At 40.3% G+C, this 14,501-nt stretch overlaps 1 protein-coding gene across 2 annotated transcripts; it reads right to left on the bottom strand.

Moving 5' to 3' along the window:
- Window positions 1–2,728: 2,728 nt before the first annotated feature.
- Window positions 2,729–14,501, bottom strand: tiprl (TIP41, TOR signaling pathway regulator-like (S. cerevisiae)). Of its 2 annotated transcripts, none has more exons than XM_069539854.1 (8): window positions 13,643–14,501; window positions 9,823–9,950; window positions 8,618–8,797; window positions 8,350–8,449; window positions 8,065–8,196; window positions 7,722–7,817; window positions 7,538–7,600; window positions 2,729–3,317 (listed from the first exon to the last, which is right to left on the bottom strand). In XM_069539854.1, the coding sequence occupies exons 1-8, from the start codon at window positions 13,919–13,921 to the stop codon at window positions 3,186–3,188; spliced, it is 1,110 nt and encodes a 369-aa protein (XP_069395955.1). In that variant the 5' UTR covers window positions 13,922–14,501; the 3' UTR covers window positions 2,729–3,185. The 2 variants fall into 2 exon arrangements, with proteins under 2 accessions (XP_069395955.1, XP_069395956.1); XM_069539855.1 differs by lacking the exon at window positions 13,643–14,501 and adding an exon at window positions 12,062–12,906.

Genomic DNA, 14,501 nt, shown 5'->3' with positions numbered 1-14,501 from the left:
AGGAAAATTTGAGAGCACTTGGGGCCCAATTTACAGGCACCTTAACTTTCCTGAATGACACTCCAAATTTTGCACGACACCCATTCTGGCTATTCCTCGCCATATGCTTTATTTTTTATTTACTGAATGATTTATTAGTATAGGCTGTAACGCTATAGCTTCTCTCTGTGGAGTTTTTTTCTTTTTTTGTACTTTGTGATTATTGTGTTTTATGCTTTTGTTTGTATTGTATGTTTCTTTTTTTTTCTGTGTGAAGTTAAATATAATTAAAAAAAATATTACTTTGGTGTTTAAGTGCAAGCATTATAACTTCAAATCAGACTTTATTGTCATTTTACCAGACATACAACAGTAGTGCAGGCAGAATGAAATGACATTTCCCTGGGATCATGATATAAGATTTAAAAAACTAAAGGATATCACACATACAAATACAAAATTAAAAACACACATTGTCCCTGAGTCCCATCTATTGTTAATGTAGTGATAAAATGTCCACCTTAAAAGACCATGTAAAATTAAAATGCTACGTAAAATGTTGCATTTTTAAATTGTAAAATATAAAGTTGCTGTAGAGTGTGTGAGTAAAGTGCAAACTCAATGCAGAAAGTCATGTGGTTAGCAGCCTAACAGCCTGTGGGAGGAAGCTGTTTAGTTGTCTGGCAGTTCTTGTTTCAATGCTCCTGTACCATTTGCCCGATGACAGCAGTTTATAGGGGGATGTAAGGGGTCTCTAACAATGTTGAGTGCTGTGTTCCGGCACTGGCTCTGGAAGAGGTCATGGACAAAGGGTAGGGAGACTCCAATGACCTTCTCAGCCCCCCTCACTATCCTCTGCAGGGCCTTTTGTCTGACACGCTGCAGCTGGGATGCCAGGTTGAGATGCAAGATGTCAGCACACTCTCCACCATGCCTCTGTAGCAAGTAGTGAGGATGCTGGTTAGAAAGTAATGTTTGTTTAAGTTTCCTCAGAAAGTGCAGCCTCGGCTGGGTATTTTCCCAATCCCAGTGATGTTCTTTGACAAGGTGAGGTCTTCAGAGATCTGTACGCGGGGGAACCTGATATCCTTCACTCTCTCCACTATAGAGCCACTGATGCTGAGAGATGTGTGCTCAGGCTGTAACCTGAAGTTGATCATCATCTCCCTTGTCAACATGAGTACCAGGTTGTTATCTCTACAACAGCCCTCTAGATGTTCAACTTCCTCCTTATACATTGTGCCCTTGTTTCTGCATATGTGTCCCGGTATTGTGGTATCAGTCGCAGACTTGACAATTAGGTTCCCCTTTCGTGTGGCTGCAGTCATGTGTAAGCAGTGTAAACAGCAGTGGGTTGAGTATAGCCTTGATAAGATCCAGTGCTCAGCATGATTAATATGAGGAATTTTGGTGCTAAAAGCTGAAAAAGTTCATTTTATCAGAGTTTAATAGGAGAAAATTTAGTCCAGCTTTAGTCTGTTGATGACTTTGTTCTGGTTTCATTGATAAGTAAAGCTGGGTATCATACGCACAGCAGTGAAGATGTTTCCTAATGGATGTGGAGCTCTGGAATACAGAACCCTGAGGAACCCTGTGATTAAATTTGGTCAACACAGATGACTCATCCGTGTCCATGGCGTGGCAATGAAATTCGATGTCTTCACATGCAACCTTAAGTAGCTGTAACTTTCATGTTTTAGCTCCAATTACTTTTAAACTTCATATGTGTGATAAGGATACAGCCCAGAAGACAACTATTTGCCAATATTCTATAATATTCACAGCACCCCCTCACGTGTTACACTTTAACATGCTATAACTAGCTTTTTCTTTTGATCTTCTAATTCTAATTGTACTCCGTCAGATTTAATCCAATCAACTTCACATTTCTTTTTTATAATTAGGGATTTTTTTGACAAAAAGATAGATTTTCGTTGAGTTTGTCAGGGGGTGGGGGTGGGGCTGTGGCATGGTCATGAATTCTGAATTCTGGTAATTTGGTGAGAGCCTAAAGGAGTTGTGGTGAAATTCCATTTCATGGAGTGCATCTTCAAGTAGCTGTACCTTCCATGTTTTTGCTCCAATCACTGTCAAACTTCATATGAGTGATTAAGTCACGCCCTAAACTCATTTTTATGCAAAAATACATTATTAGTCACAGAGCTCCCTATTTGGACAGGAAGTACAATGTTTGATACTTTGACATGCTACGACTTGCTTTTTCATTTGATCCACCTCAAAATTGGTCATGCAAGCCTTGAGATGCTGGTGATGCCATGTTCTGACACTTAAGCCTTTACATTGAATGACTTTGGACGTGACCTTTGATGGAATGCCAACAAACAGTTAGTGGTTGTAACGTCACTGCACATGCTCCAATCTGCCTCAAACTTGACATGTACAATGAGAGTCACCACATTAACACAACCCAAGGACTATATTTGACAGCTGAGGAAGAATGGCTCAACGCCACCAAGTGGAAACTGGAATTAGTCCCTCTGCTTCAAATTTCATTGGAATAAGCTAATTATTCCAATTCCAGACCTCGTAGTCTCGTTGGTCAAGACATGGCAGCCTCTGCATGGTCGTGTCACTTCCCCACCAGGCATGGGCCCACTCATACATGCTTGCAAGTCTAGTTATGTTATTATTCTTGTCATCTTATACTCTTTTTGGTGTGATTGCACAGGTTCATTCAAAAATATTCATGAAAAGAAAACAAGATAACAGTGCAAATAAATCAAGCTGCTTATATTTGCACAAACAAAATTTATTAGGCCATATGGTAGACATGTTCACATAGACTCTGAAGGTGTTTGACATGCAACTATTTCAACTTCTATAAGTCACTATAGGGAAGTAACCATATTTACAGATTTTCTTTGATGACCCACTTTGTTTCAATTTTGTGCAGTGTCTTACAAATATGTTATGAATACACTAATATTAAAAGTATAGATACAACTATCCTACCAAGCCTTACAGTATGTCAAATGCTGAAAGTTGACGGTGCATGTTGATACACTGAAAAACCAATCAAAGGTGGCAGAATTTCAAGAGCACATCAATATAGTGGTCACATATAAAACAGTTCCTCAGATAATTTAAGAGGAGATCAATGGTCATGTTACTGCAGTATTTAGGATGTGCTATTATTCCTGTTTCTCATTACACAACACATCAGTGTGCACCTTATAGTGTACTGGTCACTGGAGAACTTCATTAACAGCTGTCTGAGCATATGGCACAGGAAATTCCAGCTTCTCACACACTGTCAGCTTCAGGGATAAGTGCTGGGCGATCTCATTTGGATCAGTGTACAGTGCAGCAGGGACATTCTGAAAGAGAGAGTAACATTTGTTAAAATTACAACACTGAATAAAGAGCTGGAACGTTTAATTATTCCACAAGAATTTGAATTCAGATTCTGTTACCAAAGGCTTTCATAAAATTTGATAATGAATTAAAGTTTCATTTATAATGACTGTCAATCACCAAAATAAGACTTTAAATTTAAAGTCATGGTGCAATAGAACATTTGTATGCGAATGCTTTACAAAAAAAACTTTGGCCGCCCTGATAACCAGTACAATAGAATAGGGCTTGACAGTTGTTTCTATATTTCGTTATACTCCATCGACGGTGATATGTTGTGGTTTCTCTCTTGTGACAAATGTTCTCATTCTTATAAGTCGCTTTGGACAAAAGCGTCTGCTAAATGCCCTAAATGTAAATATAAATGTAATAGAAGGTTATCACCCAGCTCACTAAATTCCTGTACTATGATCAGAATTTGTGGTTAAAGAGGTATCTTCCAGTTAGTCAGTGAGGGCTTCTAGGGCTGTCTAACTGTAAAATCATCCAATGCGTGATGATCTGTTCCAGATTTCTGAGCCCTTTATGCACACTTTCCATAATTCTGCATTTCTGTAAATTTTGCCAATCGGAATTACCCATGGTGCAAAGCCTTGTGACATGGGTATACAAACATAATGACAGCCTAAATATCTGACAAGCAAACAACAACAGCGTGTGCCTTAGGAACAGACTACATATAGCATTTCTAGGGTTCACTTCCTATGTCATATGTACAGGCACATTAAGCGCCATTCACAAATTAGAGAACACCCTCAAACGTTTGTTTGTGTGTGCTCTTTCTCTCCAGGCTCTGCACCTCCTCCTTCTTGCTCTTCAGTTCTTAAAATCATTAGGACCTGGAGCATAAAAACCCTGTATGCTCATTGGCCCTTTTCTATGGCCATTTGACAGCTGGTGTGCATGTGTGCTTTTTAACTAGGCTGTTTTAGAGTGAAACCAGTAAGGTTATACCATTTCGAGAAGATGTTTAAGTTCAAAGTGTTTTTTTGTCATACATACACTCCTGTACAATGAAATTCTTTCATTGCCTTCCATGCTTTTGAGAGTTACTAAAAAAGTAAGAAAACTATAAAAATGCTATAAAGCATGGTAAACATGGACTTGTTGAGTCTGTGCAAAAACTCACTTGTGTGCAGTTTGGCTACAGTATTGGATGTGTGTGTGTGTGTAAGGGGGGGGGGGGGGGGGGGGTAGGAGTCAGAGTAAAGACTCTATTTCCTGAGGATCTCAGCTTCCTCAGGAAATAGGGTCTGTTCATTCCTTTCTTGTAGACAGCATCGATGTTGGTTTTCCATTTCCATGTCAGTGTGGACACCCAAGTACTTGTAATCCTCAACTGTCACAACATCCTCTCCCAGAATACGCAGGGGCCGTGAAACCTTCCTCTTCTTCCTGAAGTCAACCACCATCTCCTTGGCCACATTCAGAAGCAGCAGAAAGGCAACCTCTGCAGAGTCCAGACTCAATTCTCAGAGGTCATGTCTGAAAACTGCTTATGTCTGACTTTTACTCCTGGGAAGGATGTGTCTGAAGGATGTGAAGGATGATAAACTGTCTTTTTTTTTTTCTGCCATAGGCCTGGATGGACTTCAAGGCTGCTTAACGGTGTAGGTTTTATCAATGCTGTGTCTTTTGGTGGTCAGTCTGCTGCTAAGGTGAATAATAACTGTTCTAAATCCTTCATTTCTAACAATTACAGTCTGGCCCATAAATATTTGGACAGTGAAACAATTTTTGTAATTTTGCCTCAGTAGATAACCACAATGGATTTGAAACAACAAACAAGATGAAATCTAAGTATAGATCGTATGCTTTCATTCAAAATATCAGACCATTTCTGAACATAAAGTGTAGTTTCCCTCAAAAGTGATTGGACAATTGTTGGATTGGACACAGTTTCAGGTGTGGCCTGCCTAATTCAGGACAAATTAAGCAGATAAAAGATCTGGAGTTGATTCCAAATGTTGAATTTTTATTTGGTAGCTGTTATTGGGAAGTCTCAATATGCCATCCAAAGATGTGTCGATGCAAGTGAAGAAGGCCATAATGCGGCTGTAAAAATAAACCTAATCTATCAGACAAATAAACAATTTGGTTAATTCTTAAAAAGAATAATGCAACAACAAAAGGCCTGGAAGACCACGGAAGACAATTCAAGTGGCTAATTGCAGCATTCTTTTCCTTGGTGAAAAAAGCCTTCACAACATCGAGCAAAGTTAAGAACACTCCTGAGGAGATAGGTGTATCATTGTCAAAGTCTGTGATACAGAGACGCCTTCATTATTGTAAATACAGAGGGTTTACCACAAGGTGCAAATCACTGTGAACACTCAAGAGGCTAGAATAGACTTTACCAGAAAACATCTAAAAATGGCGGGTTCTGGAACAAGATTCTTTGGACAGATGAAACCAGGATTAACTTGTACCAAAACAATGGGAGGAGAGGAGAATGGAGAAAGAAAGAAAGGAACTGCTCATGATCCAAAGCATACATCATCTGCCAAACATGGTGGAGGCATGTATGGAAAAGGCAGGACGAATTCTGAAGTGTATAGGGCTATACTACCTGCACAGATTCAGTCAAAGGCTATGCAAGTGATAGGACGGAGATCCACAGATAGATAGTGACCCAAAACAAACTGCGAAACCAACCCAACTCAAGGCCGAGAAATTGAATATTTTTCAATGGCCGAGCCAGTCACCTGACAGTAACACAATTAAGGAAGCTTTTCACATACTTACAAGACAGAACTGAAGGCGGAAAGTCCCACAAACAAGCAGCACCTGAGGATGGCTGCAGTAAAGGCCTGGCAAAGAATCTCAAAGGAGGAATTTTATTGGGTGTGTGGACAGCATCGACTGCAGGGGAGAGAGATCGGAGGTGCGGTACAGGGAAAGGTGCCAGGGAGGGAGCCTTGTCCACAGGTGGTCTGTTTTGGCTAGTCACTCACTCAGAATTATCAGCAGTAGCGTGCTGGGGCCACGGTGCCTACTCACAGAGACTAATCTTGACTGTTGGGCAATGCTGTAAACTCCTTGGTATTCTGAGCATGACGCCCCATCCACTGTTGCCTGGCCAACATTGTCTGAATTCAGGGTATTTGCTAGTGAAGGAGTTGAACACTATCTCAGGTAGCCACTGTAATTTTGATCAGTTCTGTCCACCATGTTGCATATTCTAATGCTACTTTGCACCTTGAATTGTTGTTGCGGCTGGTGCTTCTTCTGTGATGAAGCCATAAATTAAGTGTAGAACAAATTACATTTTTACACAAAATATTTAAGTTAGTTATGTAGATGTAGCCTGAACTGCTGTACATGGTTTGATGCAGAGAGCTGTTAATTCCAATTACCATGTAACTTAAAGATTCAGTGTGTAAGATTTAGGTGAAAGGGATCTATTGGAAGAAATTGAATATCAAATAATCCTAGTGTTTTCACTAGTGTGTTTCATATAAATTGTATTAATCTTCACCCTAGAATAGGCCCTTTGTATTTAAGTACTTTATATTAACATCAGGAGCAGTTCCTCTCTATGGAGGCCACCATGTTTTTTACAGAAGTCCAGACTGGACAAACAAAACATCTTTTGAGCTTTTTGAGACAACTGAAGGCTACCACAGGTTCTCCTTCTTGTTTCGAAGGGTAGGGTGAGGTGAGGGGTATTCATCTGCAACATGCACCTAGAGATGTCACTAAATTCTACACACTGAGCCTTTAAGTATGAAAGATGACTAGAGTGACAGTGTCAGTAACAAAACAAGGACACTGGACAAGAGATTGAATGAAATTAGCTAACTGTAAAAAATGAGAGAAAACATTTGAACATAGAAAGAGGCTGCAATCTCCCCGCATATACATATATAAAAAAGTGATCAAAAAGCAATACATACAAAATAACAATACTAAGCCAGTTTCATGAAAACTGAGCCAACAACTCCATCCGCTAATGGAGACAATGAGAGGTCACTGCCCTGGAAAAAACTGGAGAGAGGACAGTACTGGCTTCAAAGCAGATTATTTCAATAAACTACTATTCCTGAGGACAAGATTTAAATTAAATGCCCCAAAACACCATTTCTTTACAAACCTATCTTACAATCAATGAGCAGTGGTCTGATCACAGCTCAGGAGATTACTGTTCTGTAGATGTGCCTTGTACTTTGTCATAGGAACTCACCTTGAGTTCCGCAATTTTGCTTTCTCTGGTGCTGAACTCTCGTAGCATGTAATTCTTTCCAGCCTGGAAACAAAAAAAGGATAATAGTAGGTGTGGTATAACTTCTTCCACATGTGCATTTTTTGACTAGCTCATTATGTAACCCTGCACTGAACCATATCCTGGCTAAAGGAAACCAACTTGCCTCGTGATACAGTCGAGTGTCATTTATTCTTATCAGCACTCCATCCACACGTAGGAAGAAACGCAGCAACAGGAAGAAACTTGTGGGCATCACCCTCTGCATTGTCAAGACAAACAGATTTTTAGTATGAATTTGCATGGGTGTTTCCTAAAAAAAAAGTGGAGGTGGACTCTAAGTGAAAAGGCCCTGAATGAATGAAAGCTAAAAAGGTTACTGAAATAGTAATAAGCTTTGATTAAATCAAGTAAATGCTTCACTCAAATCGGTTTTCCTCAAATGTTAGGAAATCCAGACCTCATTTTGATCAATAGTATTTGCTGTTTGACATCAAGTCACCACTCACAATTTTTACACTGATCATTGACACTCCGTGGTCATGCAGCTCATCCTCAAACAGCAACACGTCATCAAAGAACATGATCTGTTCCCGGGCCTTCAATTTCTCCATATCGATACGCTCTGCTGTCTCAGTCACCTTCAGAGGTGCAACAGGTACAAATTTAACGCAGACAAAAAGCAGTGCTGCTTAAAGACAGGAAATCCCACTCCATATTTCTGAGACTATTAAAAATTAACATTACAAAAGATGTTTTTGTGTTCCTTTCCATTAATTAAAATTATCCCATACCTTTATCTGCATATCTTCTCCTATTAGAGTGCCTCTGTAGTCTGTGGTGTATGTCCAGTCATAAGGTCTCACCACCTCTTTTGAGTGTTCAGAATCAGCTCTGGAATGAGATCACAGCGATTCGTGTTAACAATGCAGATGAGATACTTGGAATCAGCTGCTTTACTTATTTCTTCAACAAAAAGTCATCTTCACTTTTCATCTTCAATGTTAACAAAGCAATTATTAAGCTACTTTCTTTTGTGTCACACGGCCATGCTTCTCTTGCCTGCTTTCCTGCCATTCCTGAGCACAGGCCACCTTGACAGCATCCTCCATGTTGTTTACTCTCTTTAGGGCATCAATGGCGTTGAATCCAATGCCGTAGCCATCTATGTGTTGGATACGTAACAAGTTGTCCCCAAACAGCATCTCTGGAAGGGAAGGCATGTTCATCTCTTCTGCTAACCTGGGAAGGCAAACAGAAAACAGCTGTTCTCCCTACGAGTAACACTGCAACAATGATTCTTACTTCAGTTCAGGATTGAATCCTACCAAAGGCACAAGGCTTGTTAGTTTTCTAAACTATCATTTATCTTGGTGTCAATAATTGTATCCTCTATGGCAAGCCGTTTGAGCATTTATTCCATATCCTTGATATTACATGTTATTCCCCTCCACTAGTTTGCTCTTTGTCAGCACTAGTTGAACATTTGGTTGCACTAGTTCAGCATCTTTTCATACATGTTGAACAAAAACTCTTACTAGTCACTCTATTTCAGCAACTAGTGGCACTTTTGTCCAACTAGTTCCAACAGCAACCTTACTAGTAACAATATGTGCCGCATTAGCGGCATCAAAGTCCCTGCTAGTCGGCTTTTTGACACACAAGTGGCCCTCTGGACGGAACTAGTAAACTAGGCACTGCAAAAGCTCTGACATGTAAGCTAGTCAAACATGGATTCAGCTCACTAACTAGTGACCTACAATTTTCTGCACTAGCTTACTAATGCGAGCCAAAATGCACACTAGTTAACTAGTTAAAGCCTTTTTTTACCTTAATAGTTAACCACTGAGACTAAAAATGTTTACTAGTGAGGTCCAAATATCCACTAGTTACACCAGTCTGAGCCATTTTGACTTCACAAGTTCAACTAGCAAGGGATACTAACATCTAGTCCTACATAAAAACCTTACACCATTTAAGAGGAACACAACAAAAAGAAAATTGTGATTCCAATTTTTTCCAAAACCTGTCGCCGTTGCTGCTGAAAAATCCTATAGGAAACACTGTATTGTGAATACTGACCAGCATCAACCACTGTGTTTTTTAAATTTTGACATTATGGGATATTGAGTGTGTATGGATGTGTAAAAATTACAATTTAATCAATTTAAAAATAAATCAAAAATAACAATGTGACCAAAAAGTACAAATACTGAATGAATACTAAATACTAAGTTAATACGAATAAAGCATTGGGAACATCTCACCTTTCAATGTCTTTGGATTTCATGATGTGATTTTTGGCAGCGGTCACTTTCCATTGGCCAAAGGTAAAGTCCTGCTTACTGCTCTTGAAACCATGTGACATCATCGTGGACAGAGTGGCCAGCATTGACTACATGAGAGATCATCAACAGGTTTTTCAAACAGACTGGACTAACAAAGGGTATAATCAGATTTGATATTCAGTCAGGCTTGATTTATGTTTTGTTTGTCAGTTTTTGATAGTGTGCTGCATTACAAACTGCAAATATATGTTTCACATATACACTGCTCAAAACAATAAAGGGAACACTTAAATCACACATTGAATCTCAATAAAAAAAAAATATATATATACACTGCTCAAAAAAATTAAAGGAACACTTTGAAAACACATCAGATCTCATTGTGAAAACAAATTATGTTGGATATTTATACTGATATGGAAAGTTTAATGTCTTAGGAACAAAAGGATGCCACATCTTTGATAGAAATAAAAGTTTTCAGCCTACAGAGGGCTCAATTTTATAGACACCCTGAAAATCATAGTGAAAAAGTGATGTGGCAGGCTTGTCCATTTTGCCAAAATTCAATTTCTGCAACTCAAAATGCTTCTCAATATCTTGTGTGGCCCCCACGTGCTTGTATGCATGCTTGACAACGTAGCGGCATGCTCCTAATGAGACAACGGATGGTGTCTTGTGGGATGTCCTCCCAGATCTGTCTAAGGGCATCAGTGAGCTCCTGTAAAGTCTGAGGAGCAACCTGACGGCGTCTGATGGACCGAAACATAATGTCCCAGAGGTGTTCTATCGGGTTTAGGTCAGGTGATCGTGAGGGCCATTCAATTGCATCAATTTCTTCATCCTCCAGGTACTGCCTGCATACCCTTGCCACATGAGGCCGGGTATTATCGTGCATCAGGAGGAACCCAGGACCTACTGCACCAGCATAGGGTCTGACCATGGGATCAAGGATTTCATCCCAATACCTAATGGCAGTAAGACTGCCGTTCTCTAGCCTGTAGAGGTCTGTGCGTCCCTCCATGGATATGCCTCCCCAGACCATCACTGACCCACCACCAAACCTGTCATGCTGAACGATGGTGCAGGCAGCATAGCGTTCTCCTTGGCTTCTCCAGACCCTTTCACGTCTATCACAGGTGCTCAGGGTGAACCTGCTCTCATCTGTGAAAGCACAGGGCGCCAGTGGCGGACACGCCAATTCTGGTGTTCTATAGCAAATGCCAATCGAGCTCCACGGTGCTGGGCTGTGTGCACAGGGCACACTACAGGACGTCGCACCCTGAGGCCACCCTCATGAAGTCTGTTTATGACTGTTTGGGCAGAGACATTCACACCAGTGGCCTGCTGGAGGTCATTCTATAGGGCTTGGGCAGTGCTCAACCTGTTCCTCCTTGCACAAAGCAGCAGATATCGGTCCTGCTGATGGGTTGAGGACCTTCTACGGCCCTGTCCAGCTCTCCTAGAGTAACTGCCTGTCTCCTGGAATCTCCTCCATGTTCTGGAGATTATGCTGGGAGACACATCAAATCTCCTTGCAACGGCACGCATGGATGTGCCATCCTGGAGGAGTTGGACAATCTGTGCAACTTCTGTAGGGTTAAGAAATCGCCTCATGCTCCCAGTAGAGATAATGACTCTAGCTAAAGCCAACACTAATGGAAAACCAGTCTAAGTGATCAAGAGGGAGAAACTTGAAATGGCCTCCACATGCAAAACCACTCCTATTTTTGGGGTCGTCTCATTGTTGCCCCTCTAGTGCACCTGTTGTTAATTCCATCAACACCAATGCAGTTGAAACTGATTAACAACCCCCTCTGCTACTTAACTGACCAGATAATTATCAAAAAAGTGCAATTGAATTCATGCCATACCCTGATAAAAAAGTGTTCCTTTAATTTTTTGAGCAGTGTATATATATATATTCATGTTGAAAATCTTTAATGAAAAACATTGTGTAATTCATTGACAACAAAATAACGTAAGAAGGTTCAATGAAAACAAAAATCACTGACCCCTTGATATCAATTTATTAATGCATGAGTGGAACCAATATCGCTCCTTACATCTGATCCCAGAACACCATGTGTCTCATTTAATGGTAAATGGTCAGTATTTATATATAGCTTTTCTAGTCTTGATGACCAGTCAAATCGCTTTACAGTGCAGTTTTAGATTCACCCATTCACACACATTCATACAGTGCATCTATAGGCAGTACTTTTTTCTATGAGAGGCCATTCGAGGTTCAGTATCTTGCCCAAGGACACTTCGGCATGCAGATGAGGAAGACATTACATGTAGGAAGACTGGGATAGAACCTGTAATAATATGCACAAGATGACATTGACTAGGAGATATAATAATAAAATAGGAGAATATTAATATTACAATCTTCTGGTTGGAGGATGACCACTATTACCCTCAGCCACAGCCGCCCCTCACTAAGGATCTGATGTTTCCTGTCTACATTTTTTTTGAGATGCCAGTTCTAGTTTAAGTCGCTGCATCTATTGTTTGTCATTTTTATGGCTGACCATACCCCATTGACAAAGGTTGGAGCTTTTCAAGCAGAGGGGACAGCAGCATTTTCTGGACTCAGCAACACATTGATGATGATAGTCTGGCAGCCTGGTAACCATCACCATTACTGCCTACGTTTATTTTTATTTTATTTTTATATTTTTTATATTTTAAGTTTCATGCTATTCTTGCACTGTTTCCAATTATTAAATACATTATCCTATTATCCCTCTGGATCAATAAAGGATGTATCCATCTATTTATTTATAAAACAGTGCATAGGATTATAAGTGTATGTGCAAACAAAAAACTAAAATGGCACATGCAAAACAATAATCAGATGCATAAAACTGTGTGCCTGCACACCTGGACACAATGATATCCTAGGTTGGACTTTGGGATACCACTGATGGTAATGATGAATTTGGCAAGGTGTGAAGTTATCAGTCTGATTGCTATAGATATGCAACACTTTACAGTATGCATTTTCTTTTTCTTTCTTCACCTCCACCTCACTCACAATATCAATGTCAGCAAATGTGCAATTCTTTTCACTTGATTCATAATGAACCATGAGGTGCTTTGCAGTGACCATTTATGGTTGAATGTGGGTATGAAGAAGCAGGGATATGAGGCAGATCCACATGTGCATGTTTCTGGACTGTGATTTATGAAGAGAATACTGCTGTCAGGTGTGTACGCCATTATTGGCTTTTGTGCACATGTACAGCTTTCATACGAATGTTACGTGTGGTTTTAAAATGAGGGTATCTCAGGTATCTTGCTCATAATATGTTAGAATGGGTTTAAACTAGACAGAAAAATGTACTCTCAATGCTCTCACGTAATCTTGTCCACCATGAACCAGTGCTGCCTCACTTTTGTAAGATACCCGTCAGTAACACTGGTCCACCTCAAAACTTTGGTTACTTAGTATCGTTAATCCAGCATATATTAAATTTGACCATAATCAAACTTTCGAATAGCTTGGCTGCTGGTTTAAAACCAGCAAACATATATTGTTGTACTAATGCAAACGTTTAACCATTAGGAGCGACTGGAAATGTATTTCCACTTGAGCACGAAGAGAAGGGATGTGTATGAACGTTTCCAGTTGCAGCAAACTTTACTTTGTCAAAGGATTGTACCGTTCATGTACAGTCACAGCTCTGCTTCACTGCACATCATCACATTTAATACAGTCGGTAATGTTGAGAGAACACTGAAGACCGCAAAACTGTTTGCAGCAATATAGATATACAGAAATAAATCAGTTTACCTCGGTATTGTTGTCAATTGTGTCATACATCCATGTCATGGAGGTTACTTGGTCCGCCCTAGAAGAACGTCCGGTCGTTATTGCTACGCTTGATCGATGGTTCCGCCACTTCCTCCCTGTCAGTTGCGCAAACCTGAGGTGCTTTAGGAAAGTCAAAATAACTTTCCCAACCACTATTCCTCGACCCTGATGGAAAGCGTCACAAGGAAAAGATGTGAAGGAGACGTCGTGAAGAGTTACGAAAAGAGAACCACTGTGCAGAGAAAAATCCGACTCCATTTACACTCGGAATAAAAAAAAACCCGTATAATTTAATATATATATATAAATTATACAGTTTGGGACAGGCGTTTAATTTCTTCCTCACAAAATCCTTCTGGGCAATAGTTGTACATCTCCTGCAAGTGAAGTTGTTGCGGCGGAGGAAACGGTTTAGTCAACCAGCACTCGCGGCAAACTCCTCATCTCTGCTGTGGCTCACGGTGGCATACATTTGTTTCGCCATCACCCTGCTCATTTTGCGGGACACTCTCTCGTGGCTTGCCCGTTTGTTGATAACCCATTCCCGCATGTTTATTTCAAGCTCCTCGCTAGCCTTCTTCCTACCTCCACCAGGCAGCCTGGCTCTTTTGCTGTCCTCCTCGGACAGACGCTGAAGCTCAGTTTTATTTTTTCGTCAATCTCTCACTGTTTTGGGGTTGACAGAGAAACGTGTAGCGGCTGCTTCCCCGAGTTTTTCCTCTGCATATTTTACGACAGAAAGTTTTAATTTCAAGTCGTATTTTTTGTTTTTTGCTGCACCGGAGCCATGGCGATAATCAGAAAGCAAGCACAATACGTGAAAAAGGCGAAGAAACAT

This window comes from Paralichthys olivaceus, chromosome 15, assembly GCF_024713975.1.
Source record: "Paralichthys olivaceus isolate ysfri-2021 chromosome 15, ASM2471397v2, whole genome shotgun sequence".
Classification (NCBI taxonomy): Eukaryota; Metazoa; Chordata; class Actinopteri; order Pleuronectiformes; family Paralichthyidae; genus Paralichthys; species Paralichthys olivaceus.
The sequence above is the reverse complement of the archived record's forward strand: the minus strand, read 5'-3'. Positions and strand labels throughout refer to the sequence as shown.